Source organism: Triturus cristatus, chromosome 2_2 (genome assembly GCF_964204655.1).
Source record: "Triturus cristatus chromosome 2_2, aTriCri1.1, whole genome shotgun sequence".
NCBI lineage: Eukaryota > Metazoa > Chordata > Amphibia > Caudata > Salamandridae > Triturus > Triturus cristatus.
The window spans coordinates 1,043,777,792-1,043,793,689 of NC_140582.1; the positions used below are offsets into that span (position 1 = coordinate 1,043,777,792).

At 42.7% G+C, this 15,898-nt stretch overlaps 1 protein-coding gene across 20 annotated transcripts in view; it reads right to left on the reverse strand.

Annotated features, from left to right (window-relative positions):
- The window catches only part of ADD1 (adducin 1), a 573,879-nt gene that overhangs the window by 93,193 nt on the left and 464,788 nt on the right, over positions 1-15,898 (reverse strand). For all 20 annotated transcript variants that reach the window (XM_085642521.1, XM_085642512.1, XM_085642520.1 and 17 more), the window contains one exon: positions 42-131. In XM_085642521.1, coding sequence (XP_085498647.1) covers positions 42-131 — 90 coding nt within the window. The remainder of the gene's footprint in view (positions 1-41; positions 132-15,898) is intronic.

Genomic DNA, 15,898 nt, shown 5'->3' on the forward strand with positions numbered 1-15,898 from the left:
ATATCAATGTAAAATAACAAAAAGTACAGACATCCACTCACCTGTACAAAATTTCTGTCCAGTACTGAACCACAAAGAACCTGCGACTGGGGACCAGCAGTTTTTATATCTTGTAAATTCTGTTCCCGAATCTATGAAACAAGCAACAAAGTTGAGCAGGGGACAAACCAGAAGAGGGGGGGGGGGGGGGTGGGGGTGTGTGTGGTGTGTGTGGTGTGTGTGGTGTGTGTGGTGTGTGTGTGTGTGTGTGTGTGTGTGTGTGTGTGTGTGTGTGTGTGTGTGTGTGTGTGTGTGTGTGTGTGTGTGTGTGTGTGTGTGTGTGTGTGTGTGTGTGTGTGTGTGTGTGTGTGTGTGTGTGTGTGTGTGTGTGTGTGTGTGTGTGTGTGTGTGTGTGTGTGTGTGTGTGTGTGTGTGTGTGTGTGTGTGTGTGTGTGTGTGTGTGCATCAAAATGATACAAGGTGCTTAACCTCTTCACACCATGCCCACCAAACCTTATGCATATAGCTTTACGATGAGCTCAAAATGGAAATATTCACATAACAAATCAATGCCATTTAAAAACAAAATCATATATCAGTGAGGTCAATTACTAAATATTGAGTCCAAAGAAAACAGACTACATTATCAGAGATCCGGTCTTCTGATAGTGCAGGGCAGAAGCTCCATAGTATAAATCTCATTTCTGGTCTATAGGGTTGTTTTAAGTGTATAATGTTGCTTTTCACAAATTAAAGATTGTCTCACCAGTGGAACATGCTAAATCTGTGACCTGCAAATAATTATTCCCCTTACACAAATGTTCATTCACCCAGTGTGCCAGAGAATATGTGCAGAGAATGCAAGCTACCACGAGATCCAGTGTGACAATTCGACTCAGATGTCAACGGATATTAGCAAGGTAAAGCAGAACAGGCTGGGATGAGCTACAAGGAAAATCACCTGCTACGTTTTTAAACCTTGAGGGTTATCATTTATGGTTTAGTAGCTTACTCATCACCTTCACAGCAAGGAGTAAGGATATTCCATCTCACAGAGTTCACATCCAATGCACTGCAAGTTCATGAAAGGGCTTAGTGATAGCAGCTGATGAAATAATGAAAATAGGAACTAAAGATATGTTGGCAGCTCAAATAGAGAATCTAGTATTAACTCGTTTATTAACAATGGCTCTAGGAGGGGTTGCATTTAAGGACTTTAAACAAATCATAATATGCTTTTGTAAGCATCTGCAAACTTACAAAGAGAAAAATCAATGTACTGGAAGGGAAAAGACGGCTATATGCAATGGTCAAGTAGAGTCAAAAGGTGACTGAAGGGAATATAGTAAGTCAATATGTTCTGCCACTGGCTACCAGTAGTTTGCAATGGCACAGTATGTTCCATATTAAATAACAAGCTTTGCATCCCGTGGTGCTTGCCTAGTTGTAACTACAGGTTGGGGTATCCACCAAATATGTTTGTAAACAGTGTTCTGCCAATGGGTAGTCTCACCTTTAGAAGTACGCATGGGAGTTCTTCGACTTGTCAGAGTAAGAACTGAAATCAGGGGAGCAGGATATTAAAAGTGGTTTGTGATGTGGTGTAACCAACAAGTCTGGAGCCAAAACATGTGCCCCTGGAACACAAAGCAAGTCTGTTCTTTAGATCCTTAAGAGGCCGTCTCCCTGTGATCTATTGCCTAGAAGGCACTGAAGCAGACCTGAAGGGGAATAAGTAGTTCGCTCTGAAACAACACATCAATGAGCATCCTGAGCAGAGAGACTTGTGAATCTCAATCCTATATCTCCCTATATCTCCTACACCTCCTTCATGAATGCAGAGCTCACCCAAGAACAGTATGCCGAGATCTGCAGAAGCAAAGAAGAGAAGAGTACAACAGGTGAGATTTGCTGATCGTCTCATATGGCTTAGTTTGGCAAAGTATCCACAACTCAGAGGCAAATACAACCAAAATAACGAGTCCTTGTTCAAGACCGGCTCCTGGATATGAGATTCTAATTTACTGTCCATAGGTCTTCAGGGAAATATGGTGGTTATTTTTCTAAGTACAAGGACTCCTGTGTCCCAAGGGATATAATCTATTGAAAACAATGTGAATGTGTGCAATGAAATGTCAGAGCAGAAACTTACTGAACTTAGTTTAAGTGAGAAACTAATAGCTAAGGTTCAGGCTGTGCTGCAGTGGGAAGAAGGCACAACTACTAGTGGTTATAGAAGAGAGACATGACAACAGCCATAGTGTTGTACAACTAGAGTGGAATTTACAAAGAAGAGCAGAGTGCGCTCACACCAATGCCCACCGCAGGTACATCAAGGCCGAGACCAATCTTAGGGTGCTGGACAAGGTTGCTGATGCCACATTCTTCAGACGGGGTCACGTGTGTCTAGGGGGCTGGTTAGGTAAAACACATTTTAATTATTAAAGCTAAGGAGACTCAAGGATATGATGAAGGCCCTTAGGGAGCGGGAAACTGTGAAATGTGACTTATTTTTATATTGAGTTAGCCTGCCTTTGATTTGCCCCACAACTCGCTCTTCTCTAATTTCTATATTACTAAGTAGTCCTAAGGCCAAAGAAGGCACATGGTATAAACCATTTATGTGGTTAAAAGTTAAAATAAAAACAGATTTTGAAACCGTTGATGAGATTTTTGGAATGTTGCATGTTTTAAATGGACAGAATAATTGGAGTTGAAAAACAACAAATACAATTACTTTGCGTTTCTTTAATAAAATGGTCATTTAAAGTTGCTTGAGCCAAAGAGTTAATCTTATTGGATCAGCCTTGCAAAGTAGTTGCATCATATTGGATCTAACAGGAGAGGACAATTTGGGGGTAATACACCTCATAAATGTACATTTTCACCGTCAAAGTGCGTAGCTGGTTAGCGAGAGCAGTAGGTCTGTGGTAAAAAAGTGCTATGCAGTTGTGTGCTCAGCACTGCTTGATATTGCATCCAATGAGAGGAAAGCATAAGTTACTTACTTGTAAAGCGGGTTATCCAGGATTGGTATGGTTTATATTTTATGCTTTCTGATCGCTCCTAACAAGCTGGGAATCCCCCCTGTAAAACCTGAAACAATCACTGCTTCTAAGCAAAAGGGACTCTATTCTACAGTCACTGAAGCTCACCATTTGCTTGTAGCTCAGTGAGCAGTTGTGCTCCTATTTTCCAATGCACTGCAGCAAACTCCTCATCAGGGAGCACTGGATGGACGGATGCATGTGAATCTAATAAATATATTAATGCTGGATCTACTACCTTTACAGGTAAGTAACTTCTACTTCTCATGCATGGGATTATTTAGAGGTTCACATCCCATTTGAATAAAATCCCAAGCAATAGATAAAGAAGAGGCAGGTAAAGCGTTCTAGCATATTCAGCAGTGCTTAGTTCATGGCATCACTGGCTTTTACATCAACATGACAGGAATGCTTGAGCAAGATCAAGGATCATTTACATGTTGAGCTTCTGCAAATGTCCATGACTTGTATACTGGCCTCAAAAAGCCACCATGGCGACCCTCCCTCTTGAGTGAGCAGTTGCATATCCACTTTGAGTTAAGCAAACTTGATGTGGTCTTTGAGTCATCTGGCTATGGTAGCCTTAGGCATGGCGTGTCTCCGCCCGGGCCTTCTAGATGCCATAAACTGCTGACTTTCTGAAATGAACAGATATGTATGCAGCAGTCCATCTGTCTTGGACATCAGTAACTTAAACCCAGAAAGGACACATTGCAGTTAAGATTAAACTCCTACAACCATCTTTGGTATGAACAACAGGTTGTTTAAAGTATGGCCTTGTCTTTGTGAAACTTGATATATGAGCATTGAAAAGAAAATGCTTGAATTAATGCATCACCTGGCCTAACTGATATCCATCAGGAAGCTCATTTTTCAAGTAAGAAACTTAAGACTCGGGTTCTGCATTCACTTAAAAGGATCCAACGGGAGGCAAACCAACTCTATGTTTAGTTCCCTTCTAGGTGTTTCCTAAATGTTGGAAAGCTACACAGCAGACCCATGAAGAAACCAATCCCCTCAGATTGAGCACATAGCCTATCATGGCCCAGCTTCTTCCTGATGGACAAAACTGCCTCTTCCTGAAGGACAACACTGCCCCTAGATGTACTCCTACAACCATAAGTTGCAGTCACAATTTAACCAATTCCAATTCCAATTCCAAAAATTCTTTATTTCGGTCATATAGACCATAAAAGACACAATAAAAACATTACAGACAATAAAACATTATTAAAATACATTTGAATAAAAACGACTCTCCCAGCAAGGAATGAGTTAAGATTACATTTAGAAGATTCTTTAAAAAGTTCAAGGAGCTTCAGACAATTTTTTCCTTCTAATCAACCAAATGGCCATAAGAAATTTGGAAACAGCAAACACAATGTGGCCCAGGGTACTAGTTTTCAAAATCCTGTATGCTTGTGCATGCTCTCTGAATCCCAGGTTCTTCCAGATTGGCGCTATCCAATATTTTCTGGGCCTTTGGTATGCAGGGCACACAAACAAAATATGGGGGTCATCTTCCACATGGTTGTTACAGCAGGGACATATTTTGTCGCCCCCATTTGACCACTTCGAAGTGTATGAATTAATAGGTAGTGTGCTATACCTCCACTGAACATACAATTTCCTTGCCAGGATGGGAAAGATAAAATCCATAAAAGGTTCGAAAACGTAAGAATTTTTGGATTCTAAAAATTGCAAGGTTAAGGTGCCACTATTTTGAGCAGCCGTCAAATGTGCAAGGGACCTGGCTTTATAGATTTGTGCCAGAGCCTTGCGCGAGATTGCACGGCAGCCTCGTGCAGGGTCCTCCCACAGAACACGGAGATTAATGGCAGACAGTTCGTTTTCCACGAAGGTGAGCCAGGGGATTTTACCGCTAGAGTTTAAGCTCATGACATGGGTAAGATCCTCCCTATAATGATGGAGTTCGTCCGTAGACCAGAGCCTGTGCCAGAACTTCACTGGCTTTGACACAAGCTCCTCTGCGATAGGGGGGAGACCCATGTCCATTCTCAAAGGCTGGAGTGGCGTGGCACTTGGAAGGGCTAGAAGGCGCCTTAGAAAGCTATTTTCCACTATTGATAGGCCCTTCACCGTTTTATGTCCCCATAGCTCACTGCCATACATGGCCGCTGCCTTGGCCTGGGTCTTATAGGTTTCAAGGGCCGGGCTTATGGGCTTGAAGGAAGAAGTGTTAGCCACTTTCAGGATTGCACCCGAAAGTTGGGATAGTTTAGCCTTGGATCGTACTATCTGTCGGTCCCATGCCAAGTTTTCCTGCAATATAACCCCCAGATATGTGAAGGTGGACACCCTCTCAAGGCTAACGGTCCCCAGGGTAGGATTAGGCCTAGTTTTAGTTGGTGGGTTAAAGATCATAAACTTGGTCTTTTCTGTATTCACCTCCAGCCCATGCTGGTGGCAGAAGAGACCAAAACCATCCAGGATCCTCTGGATCCCCATTGGCGATTTTGAAAGGAGGAGGGTATCATCGGCGAACATGATTGCCGGTACCCTCCTACCTGCCAAACAGGGGGCGTCGTTGTCCTTGACGTTTTCCAGATGTGAGATGACATTATTGATGAATAAACAAAACAGGGTCGGTGCCAAGACACAACCCTGCCTCACACCTCGGCACACAGGAAACCTGGATGAGAGTCTACCATCCTTCCCACACCTAACTTGCGCATAGTTGTTCTCATGCAGCCTGACCAAGATGTTAAGTAGCTGGGGGGGAATACCTAACTTTTCCAACACCTCCCAGAGTTTCCTGCGCGGGACTAGGTCAAAGGCTGACCTCAGATCCACGAAGACCATGTACAATCTCCCGCCCTCGATCCTCACCGTCTTCCAGTAGAGGAGAACTAGGCGGAAGATCTGGTCCATGGTCGATGTGTTTCTCCTGAAGCCAGCCTGCAAGGGACTCAAGATGTCATTTTCCTCGACCCAGTCTAATAGGTGGTTCAGAATGAGGCGCGCAAAAAGCTTTTGGGGAACATCTATCAGGCTGATAGGCCTGTAATTTGCAGGACTCAAGGGGGATCCTTTCTTATAAATCGGAACTATTTCAGCCCCTAACCAGGAGAAAGGGATCGCCATACCTCCCAAGATGGCATTGAAAAGGACTAGAAAGTACGGGGCCCAAATGTCAGGGTGATATCTGAACAAATCACCGGGTAACTTGTCCAGCCCCGGTGCCTTCCCCAGCGCTAAGCCCTCCAATGCCAGCTTCACCTCCCCCAAAGAAAATTCCAAGGCCACATCTGGCAGGCAGGGGGACTCTACCATCCTCCCCTCCGGCCAGAGAGTGGATTCTTGATATAGAGACCCAAAATGAGCCTCCCAGACAGAGGGGGCAATATTGGGTTCTACTGCAGACAACAAATCCCCTGTTCCATTGTTTACAAGAGCCCAAAATTTTCTAAAATCTTAGATTTGAGGGCTCCAGACAGGTCATGCCAGTGATTCCAATCCCACTCTGCCCTTGCGTTGGCCTGTGCTGCCTTGTACTCCCTCCTAAGGGCAGCGATCTTCACCTTATCACTACCATCTTTAATTGCAGAAAGAAGCTCAGACTTAGTTTTCCTACAAATGGAGGTATACCAAGTCGGAGCACGAGTCTTTTTCCTTCTAATAGGCAGGGCCGGGTTGAAGACATCTGCGAGGTCCCTTACTAGGGCCTGGTGAATACCAGATAGCCTCTCATTATAATCTGCGGGTCTAGGTTGGTTGATGAGGGCGTCCACCTCCTGGAACCTAGGGAGTGCTATCCCATAGAGGTTTGTTAAAACTTCTTCTTTCTCAACTATCTTCCCCCATTTCACTCGACGCCTGCTTGTGGTGAGTAATATGTCTCCCTGATCGGTTGCAAGATCGGTAGTTGGCGTCCCTAAGGCAGGGGCTGGGTGCTGGATCTCCAAGGAAAGGGCATTATGGTCACTGTCTATCCTCGGGATCACTCTAAAATCTAAAACTTTAGGCCACAGGGAAATATCTATAAAAATGTAGTCCAGCCTTGACTCATGGCCCTTTTTGTTGAAGGTGCACACCGAAGGAGTGTCAGAAGGGGTGCGCCCATTACACGCCCTTAGTGCAAAATTCAGGGTGAGAGAAGTAAGTTGTACTGCCAACGGAGACCAAGCTTTGGGGTGAGGTGATGAAGAAGGAGGGACTCCCCAATGGTCATCCTCGGCAGTAAAAGCACCCTCCATTAGGCCCTCCAGGGGTTCAAAGTGGCAATTAAAATCTCCTCCCATCACTATTTTCAGGTTGCCTGTCAATTGCCCCAGAAAAGATGAGAGATTTAACCAAGAGTAACAGTTCAGGTGATTTCCCTCAGCAAAGGATGCTGGCTTGTCTCCATGCTCTGGGCCCAGAAGTAATAATGCAACACTCTCGGGCTTTCTCTTTGCGCATTTAGTTGAAAAATCAACGCCTTTTTCACATCACATTCAGCTAGGTGAAACTGCAATCAGGACTTGGTTTTGCCATTTTTGTATTACATCAGAGATTGTTCAAGGTTACAGATATATGTACTGTTCTAACTGTAGTGACTTATCGTTCAACCCTTAAACAAATTAATATAACACGCATGTGGAGATATGCTAGCTATGTTCATATTGATTGTGCCTGGGTGTGTCAGTGTTTTCTGGCATAACGACCAGATTCCTGCTGGTACTGTTAGGAGTATATCGCTTCATGTATTATATAGATTGCTTCCTTTTCCCTTGTATTATGCATGTGGTAAGGATCAGGTAAGTTGATTTCTTTGTGAGTCTGGTCTGTCTCCGTTGCTAGTGTTTCCCCCATCTCGGTTGTAGAGCTCTTATTGGTTGTATCTGCAGTCGTACATGCACCTATACTTTCGAAAGCTGTTAATGTGCCATCTCACAATTGTGCCTTTTCAGGAGTCCTCCCCTTTCCTCATTATGTAGTGCTCTGCTCTCACTTACTGATCAAATTATTACTTCTCTGTGCCAACGAGCAACGGGGGAGGGGCCGTCATTGACCACTACATCACTTTTGTTTTTTCTCTAATAGAGGCTAGGTCAAGGAACCTATTACCAACTGTCTTTGGTTTTGTCGTTTGAACAAGGCTAAGGAGAAATGCATGGATGCTTCATGTTACTATGTTCTAGTGTGTTTTCAAAAGTTTTAGTAATGTCTCTCCAGTGGCTGCTAATTATGGGGCAGCCTGAGGTCACATGGCAGGAATCTACATTAACTTTAGTACATCTCGGGCAGGCCTGCTTCCTCTGCTTATGTATGTTGTTAAACCGTTTTGGTGTTAGGTAAGTTCTGTGTGAGTATCTGAACTGAATAGATGTGAATCTCGTATTTCAAGATACCTTATGAGTGTGTTCTAAGGTGGGTTACCCCTCTATCTGTTAGGTAAATCCAAATTCTGCTTCACATATGTGTTTGAGACTTGTTTTAGTCATAGATAGGACAGCTGTATACAGGCAGGTGACCAGCTGTATATAGGCAGGCGACCAGGTGTAGGACAGCTGTATATAGGCAGGTGACTAGGTGAGCGCTATGTCCTTAAGTTATTATAGTTTGCAGGAGGTCATATTTTCGGAGCTCTTCTTCACCAGTAATCTACTAGGTTCTCGCCTCCTTATTAACTACTCCATATATTAAAAAGGCCCCACTGGGAAGTCTTTTTCTAGTAACAGTTGCTCCACTGATTTAATCATGCTCTCCGCCACAAACGGATAGCTCTTTAAAAAAAATTTTTTTTAGCTCCTGCCACCCACACAATTTAAATTCCCCTCAGATTTACCCAAGTGTTATGGTGAGTGGTAGAGGCGGGCTTGCCCTATGTCCAGGGAAGTATGTACTGCGTGCCTTTCTTGCCCCCAGCCTTCCAACAATGGCAAGACGTTTGGTAGACCTTGGCCTCTGGCACTCCACATCCAATTCCCTGTAACCCTAACAAGGGGCTACGGAAGGCTATGCTGAAAGCCTCCAGCCCCATTCAGAAATTAGTCAAAAACCAGGAGTGGATTTTGTTGACCATCGGCCCCTAACTTAAGGATGAGAATTTTCGGTTTCTGGTGACGGGTTCTTTTTCTTTTTACTTCTCACATTCAACACTGCTGTCAAATAATTTGTTTTGATGAATTTAGTATTTATAACTAACATCTCAATTAAAAACAGTGAAAGCAAAATTCCTTTTTTTTGCCTAGTATGCTTTCAGTTTAAATCTCCCTATCTTTTTAAGGGAAATGCCATTAAAAAGATTTGAAGCTTCCTGCAAACCCGTATCAGTTTGAGAAGTGCTTCTCTGGTCCTCTTCCTTTACGCCTTCGCCAGTAAACATTAAATACACTTTGACACCTCAAGCTGAACTACTTCAACTTCTAATATATCAGAATCCCTGGCAGTCTACAATTTTCCTTGATTTTCAAACACATATATACATATATTGACCTCTAATTGTTCAATCATCGATACATATAACACCTACAAATTGCTACTGACACTTTCACTGCCTTTCTAATTATTTAAAAGCCCCCTCACAGACGTTTCCCTAATAACTAATGTAACTTCCATATAAAACTCTTACATCTTTAGAAACCAGACCTATGCATACATAATTTTCTTGTTCTAAGCTATAAAACCTAAAGATTAATGCAACAGCATTTTCCACACCACTACCATTTTTATCAGTACTGCAATTTCTCTGCATCAAATCTGTCCTTACTCTACCAAACCTTCACCCGGTTCGTAAGCATCTTTTTAATTCCAACCAGAACGCTTCTGTTAAATTTGGCATACAACTATGTAATCCTTAAAGACAACAGAAGCTGTTCCTGGTCTTTAGCCAATGGGCATCTTCTGGTCGCAATAATAACGTTTTCCTAGTTGTCACACGTGGTCCAATAATCTGATGCTTCAGATGCTCTGGGAGCTCCCTTCCAAATGCGTGTCTATGCTTCCACATTAACTCTCCTTGGTCAAAAAAATCCCTGTCATTTGATCTAGCCATGAACCTCATCCAGGAAGAAAAACTGTACTTCCAGGAGAATGCAAATAAGCTGTTATCGAAGGCTGAAAAAATGTTGCAGCTATCACCAAGTCAAACAGCATAGGAACTGGAAAGCTTAATCTGGTGCAATGAATAGCATTCAACCTCCTGACTTCAGATGTAGTCTGAGATAGTGGTATGGCAACACCTATGAAGACTTTAGCTGCCAACAGAAGTACAACTAGCTCGACAAAGTTAAGAAGATAAACTATATTTACTACCATATAATATGATGCATGTATGCCTCTTACCAATACTGGATCCAAATCCTTAACTTGTGCTTACCACATAACACTGGCTAGCATATGAGGCACTGTATCTGGATGAACCAAACCACAAGTTCTAGATGAGGAGGCCAGGAAAGAATGGCATTGTTCTTCAACTAAATTTTCTTTTCCCAATATACATTTCCCACTGACCTATAACCCAGATTTAAACAAGCATTTGCAATGCAATAGGTCTCGCATTAGGAAAGTTTGAGCATTTTGTATTGTAAATTGACTAATTTTTTATTTATGTGTTGGTATTGAAAATATTGAAATTACTAGCTTTCTCATGTACAATGTCAATAGTTTTAACTGTTGCAAATGTGACACCTATAGCATTTGTAATGCAATATGTGTTGTATTTACGTGACTTAGATGTATTGATATTACAAATAACAATGGCTTTTAATTTTTGCAAATAATTAATACTCAAATAAAAGTTAATGTAAATTATAATGGCAATCGTTTAAACTTTTGATAATAACTCTAGTGAAGATTATGTTTAGTGTATTTAATTGCGCCTAAAATCCAAGAACAGAAGTTAAACATTATCATTTTTTATGTGCCATTTGTAATAAAGCCTAAATATTGAGAGAACATATTAGAGCCAGTTGTTGTTGAATGGTTGTACAGATTGATACTGTGGTGGCGGCGAGTGATGTTGTGGTGGTGTCGAGTGATGCTGTGGCGTTAATTGATGCTGTGGTAGCGCATAGTGATGTAGTGGTGCCCTTGAGTGATGCTGTGGTGGTGCTAAGTGATGCTGTGGTGATGTGATAGATAGATAGAGTGCAATACTAGCAATAGTTTAATTTATATCTTAAACTATATGCCGCCGTCAATAGCACGCTGAGTTACTTCAAGTGTCTGGGAATGCACCCTACATTCAGACAACTCACTCCTCATTCTCGCCCTTCACTCCCCCTCCCCCCGCGGGTCAGGTCTAGTTGTGCCACTGTATGTTATTGTTCTGCATTTGTTTAACCAAGGACAGAAGTCCCTTTAGAACTTCTGCAGATGCAGAGCTGCTCCAAGCTGCCAGCTTACTGAAAACAAACTGCGCGTCTATTTTTTAAACATCCTGATCCACCACACTGCCAAGTGCTGTGTCGCCTAACAGAATAACCCGCACTGTTGGAGTCATAACGCACGACATTGAAACACTTCCCACATAGGATCAAAGAGGAAAGCCAACACATTCCCATCCACACAACATAAAACGCAGCCATCTGCCCAAGCGCTTCAGTGACCCCAAGTATGAATAGTATTAGTTATATAAAATACGGCAGCAACACAACGTGTTGGCAGAGTGCTTACTAAATACGCATGGTGGGGGAGGGGGGGGGGGGGGGAACTACAATTTTCCAGAGAAACCAGCTCTTAGCACTCTCCTTTTGAAACTGGGGGTTTTATGCCTCTCGCCCCCTCCCAAAGCTCATTGAAACCTCACGAGAGGCTGCGCGGTTTCATTGTGCCACGTTCAAAAGGTTCTCTGGAGCTTCGGCGTCTGGGAAGAAAATAAACACAATGGAGAAAGAGAATGGAGAGAAGACGGGTGGGCGAGGGAGAATAGTTGACCAATCACAGATGGCTCACTGTTCTGACAGGCAGCACAGGGCTTTCAAAGCCTGAACTTACTTGCCTGCACGGACTACGTCCCACACCCACTATCTCTCCCGATTGGTCGCGGTCAGTTGGGGGCGGAGATAGGCGGCTTGCTGCGTGGCAAAGCTACCCAGTCCTGGAAAGGGGCGGTAGGAGGAGTGCCTCCACCTTGGATTGGGAGCGACGTGACAAGACTGAGCATGCGCAGAAGAGGAGTGCCAACCACCGTACCTGGCATTAACCCAGAGGGAAGGAGCAGTAAGGGGCGCAGCATAGGCACGGTGTTTTCCTTTCCACATATCCATTAAGACTGTCCACCACGCTACGAGACCCCCACAGGCAGCATAAAGGTGGCACCGACTACAGATCCCACAAAGTAGAGGAACAAGCGAGAAAAGCAGACCATGCCTTCTAGACCGAACAGGGGCAAGAACCCCGGGGTCAAGCGAGGTCGGTACCCAGCGAGGTCGGTACCCGTGTCCTGTGAGTCACGTGTGATGCTTTTCTTTGTATTCTTACATCTAGTAGTGCTGTCTTTTCCTATTGTACATGTAGGTAGGCCTATTAAGTATCAGAATGCAAAGAAGAAACAAGGAAGACAAAAGTAGCGTGTGTCTTCCCGCGGGCTTGAGCTCCCCGTGCGCTGCTGTACGTCAGTCTCGCGCCCAGATTGAAGTGTCACTTTTATCTCGCTAAACGCGGGCTTTGAAGCGGCAAGGGGCGGGGGAGCGCATTCCAAGCGGGGGAGCGGACCCCTTTGAAGTATGATGCCAAGGCTGTGGCTACACATGCACGCGCCAGTGGGCTGAAGCGCTTCCCCAAACAGATTGCATGGCGGCACGATGCACGTGATTGTGCGCGTGCTCGCCATGCAATCCACTTTTGGGAACACTTTGAAATGCCCCTCTTACTAGAGTCTCGCATAGCGATTGCGTAAACGCAATAGCTAGGCGAGACCTAAAAACCATTTAAAATAATTAATTTGGCTCAAATTCTCCTGTTCTTAGACCACGCATTTGAGGTTTGCCCTTCCTCTAAATTTCTCCCTAATAATTCTATGTGGACGTGTGTAATTTTAGACCGAAACATTGCAACTGTTATTTAACTTCACCATTAATTCTGAAACATACGGAGCTCCATCGGATCCCAACACAGAAAACACAACCGTATGCATTCGATCATCCACTGCATGACTCATGCACTCTCGATTACCATGACTAAGACTTTGTGATAGTCACATCCAGCGCTTCTAGGCAATCGTTACAATTGTTAAATTAGATTGACTTCCATAGTTACAAAAATATATTCCTACTTCCTCTAAGTGGCTAAGTAGTTGTCCCCAGTAAGCCACACCTGCATGCACTGTACCAGGACACTTTTCATTTGATCCACGAAAACAATTGAGTACTTACTGAATGCTTCAATCAAATCCAATTTGGAACGGTCCTTTAATCAGAAACCCGACCTTGACAAACCCGTTAATGCTATATTTGAGCATGAATTGAAAGTTATTCACTTCATCATCAGAGAAAGATTAAGGCACAAAGTGACTGCTACTCTCTAAAGTTTTAAATTAAGCGTCCCTACTACTTTCATTGGTAAATAAAACGGCTATGGATCAGGCTAGATTATGTTGCCAATAAATTTGATTCCATGAACTATTTTATATACCATGATTTAACAGCTGTAAGAGACGTCCAACAGACTTATGTGTATGTGCAAGAAACTATGTTTAGGTGGTATCCCATTTTTTTGTTGGGTCAATTTGACTCTTTGTACTGTGAGACTGGCATTCATCATCCCATGAGATCTGACCTCTAAACAGGATGTATTCTTTTAAGTAATATAATAAATTATTTAATTGATAAATTGCTACAAAATAGAATACAGTGAATAAATAAAGAGCTTTAGTGACTTCATCGTCTCAGATCCATGGAGTATAAATTTTAAAAAAGGCATTTGTTTCTATGATTAATCAAAGGCTAGGGCAGACAAAGCAATTCTCAATTCATTAGTATATATAAGACTGAATCATAGTTTATACACTTCCTATTTCAAGGAAACAGTTTTCCCGGAGTTAATAGTTGCAACATATTAAATGAGTTGCAATTTTTCAAGTTCCATTTTAACAAAGTTCATACATTTAACAAATTTGCTAAAAGCGGTCTCTGGTGTTAAAACAGAACAATATTGCTGGGTTTCTTCAGCTGCACAGTTAGAAACGTTTTGTGCTTTGCAGATAGTGTTGGGCAGGAACTTACATTATGAGATATGCTTTTCCCTTATGCATAAGAGGCCAAATCACACAAACAGATATTTTCTCCTTAAGAAATAACAGTAGCGTGGTATGAGGAGAAATAATTTTCAAGAAAGGCCATAGTAGCCAGATATAGGAAACACCTCATTGGCATAAACATTATAAGTCACATGGGGACTGCAGTGCACATTTTATTTCACCCACTTGTATAACTGCAAAAGACTGCCTTGACGCCTACCGTTGACTGCAGCGGAACATGTCAAACAAAGCTGTCCTGGACAAGTAGAAAATCTAATTTTAAATATTAGTCAAAGTCGCCTCTGTATGCACCTTCTTACTGCCAAAACAGGTTAATGTGGAAAACTGTGATTTGCTAAATCATAATAAAAGCATGACCCTAGAGAGACTAGCTACAAAGCACGTGCATGACTGCATAGTCACTGTGGAGGAGGCCTGCTAGTGATTAAATGCATTCTTTCACAAGTCAGGTTAGGAAAATGCTGCAGAGTTTATTAAAGTTTATTTTTACGATTATCAAAATCTTGTTCTATAGTAAAGGGTCATGCTAGCTAAATATAGTGTACCAGTCGTTTTAGAAAAACCAAAATTAAATTCACATTTTCTGAGCTCTGCCTTCCTGACACTAATTAGGCGTTTGCTCAAGTGCAAACTAGGCCTCTGCCCAGGAAGCCAGTCGGAAGGCCGGGAGAATTAATTACTGGTCACTTATCTTGGAATGCAGGCATCAAGAGTAGACTGCAAAATACGAGGCTTCACATAGGACCATGCTGGGACAGGCTTTTCTTGCATGTTTACACTAAATAGGGACTGTTCTGAGAGAGGCTTTTTAAATGGGAGCTCTCCCAGCCTCCCTGTCTCACACTTGTATAAAGCCAGTTTACAGAACCAGTCAGGGGAGAGGTAGCACCTTTTTTAAGCAAGGCAGACTGTGGGCGGAGTTTAGCAACTCTGGGCCCTGCAATCTTGAAGATCCCATAGCAGAGCACTCCAGGAAACAGTGAGACAGCAAACAGAAACTGCTAGTAGACAGGTGTCGCTATAAGCGTTAATTTGGGTGTAATTTAGAGGTTGCGTGTGCATTAAAAAAACGTCTTGTAAACACCAGCCCCTCAGAACATACCTAGACCTGGTGAGGAAACAGAAGAAGGAAGTTACAACTTTTGATCAGTGCAACCTTCCCTAAAGCTTACCTGACCACCCCTACTCATCATGGTCAACCGAAAACTCACACATAAGCCCCGTTCAATACCATTCATTGACTTGGATTGGAGTTTCGTGTTTTCTTGGTGCTTTTTGTCTACATTCTATCAAAATTAGGTTGGTAGAGATTCAGCTGTACAAAATTACATTTAAGGAGATAGTTAAAGCTTCAGAGGTAGACTGGTTTGGTTTTGCATCTGACAGGCTGAATTTCAGTGGTTTTGTTAGTTTAAAACTATGTTTTAACTGACATTTTCACCTAACTATACTGTCCCTTTAACCTTGTTTATACATGGCAATTTCCATTCACACACACACTCACCATCTACTATTTTACAATATCATAAAATTATATCTACTGTTCCCTTAGTCTGGTTTTGACAATGTTTGTGTCATTTAGCTTATTACATCTTTACTACATTGGTTTGGAAATAGTTTGGTATTCGGACTTCATTATTGCAGTCATGCGGTCTTAGTACTCGAG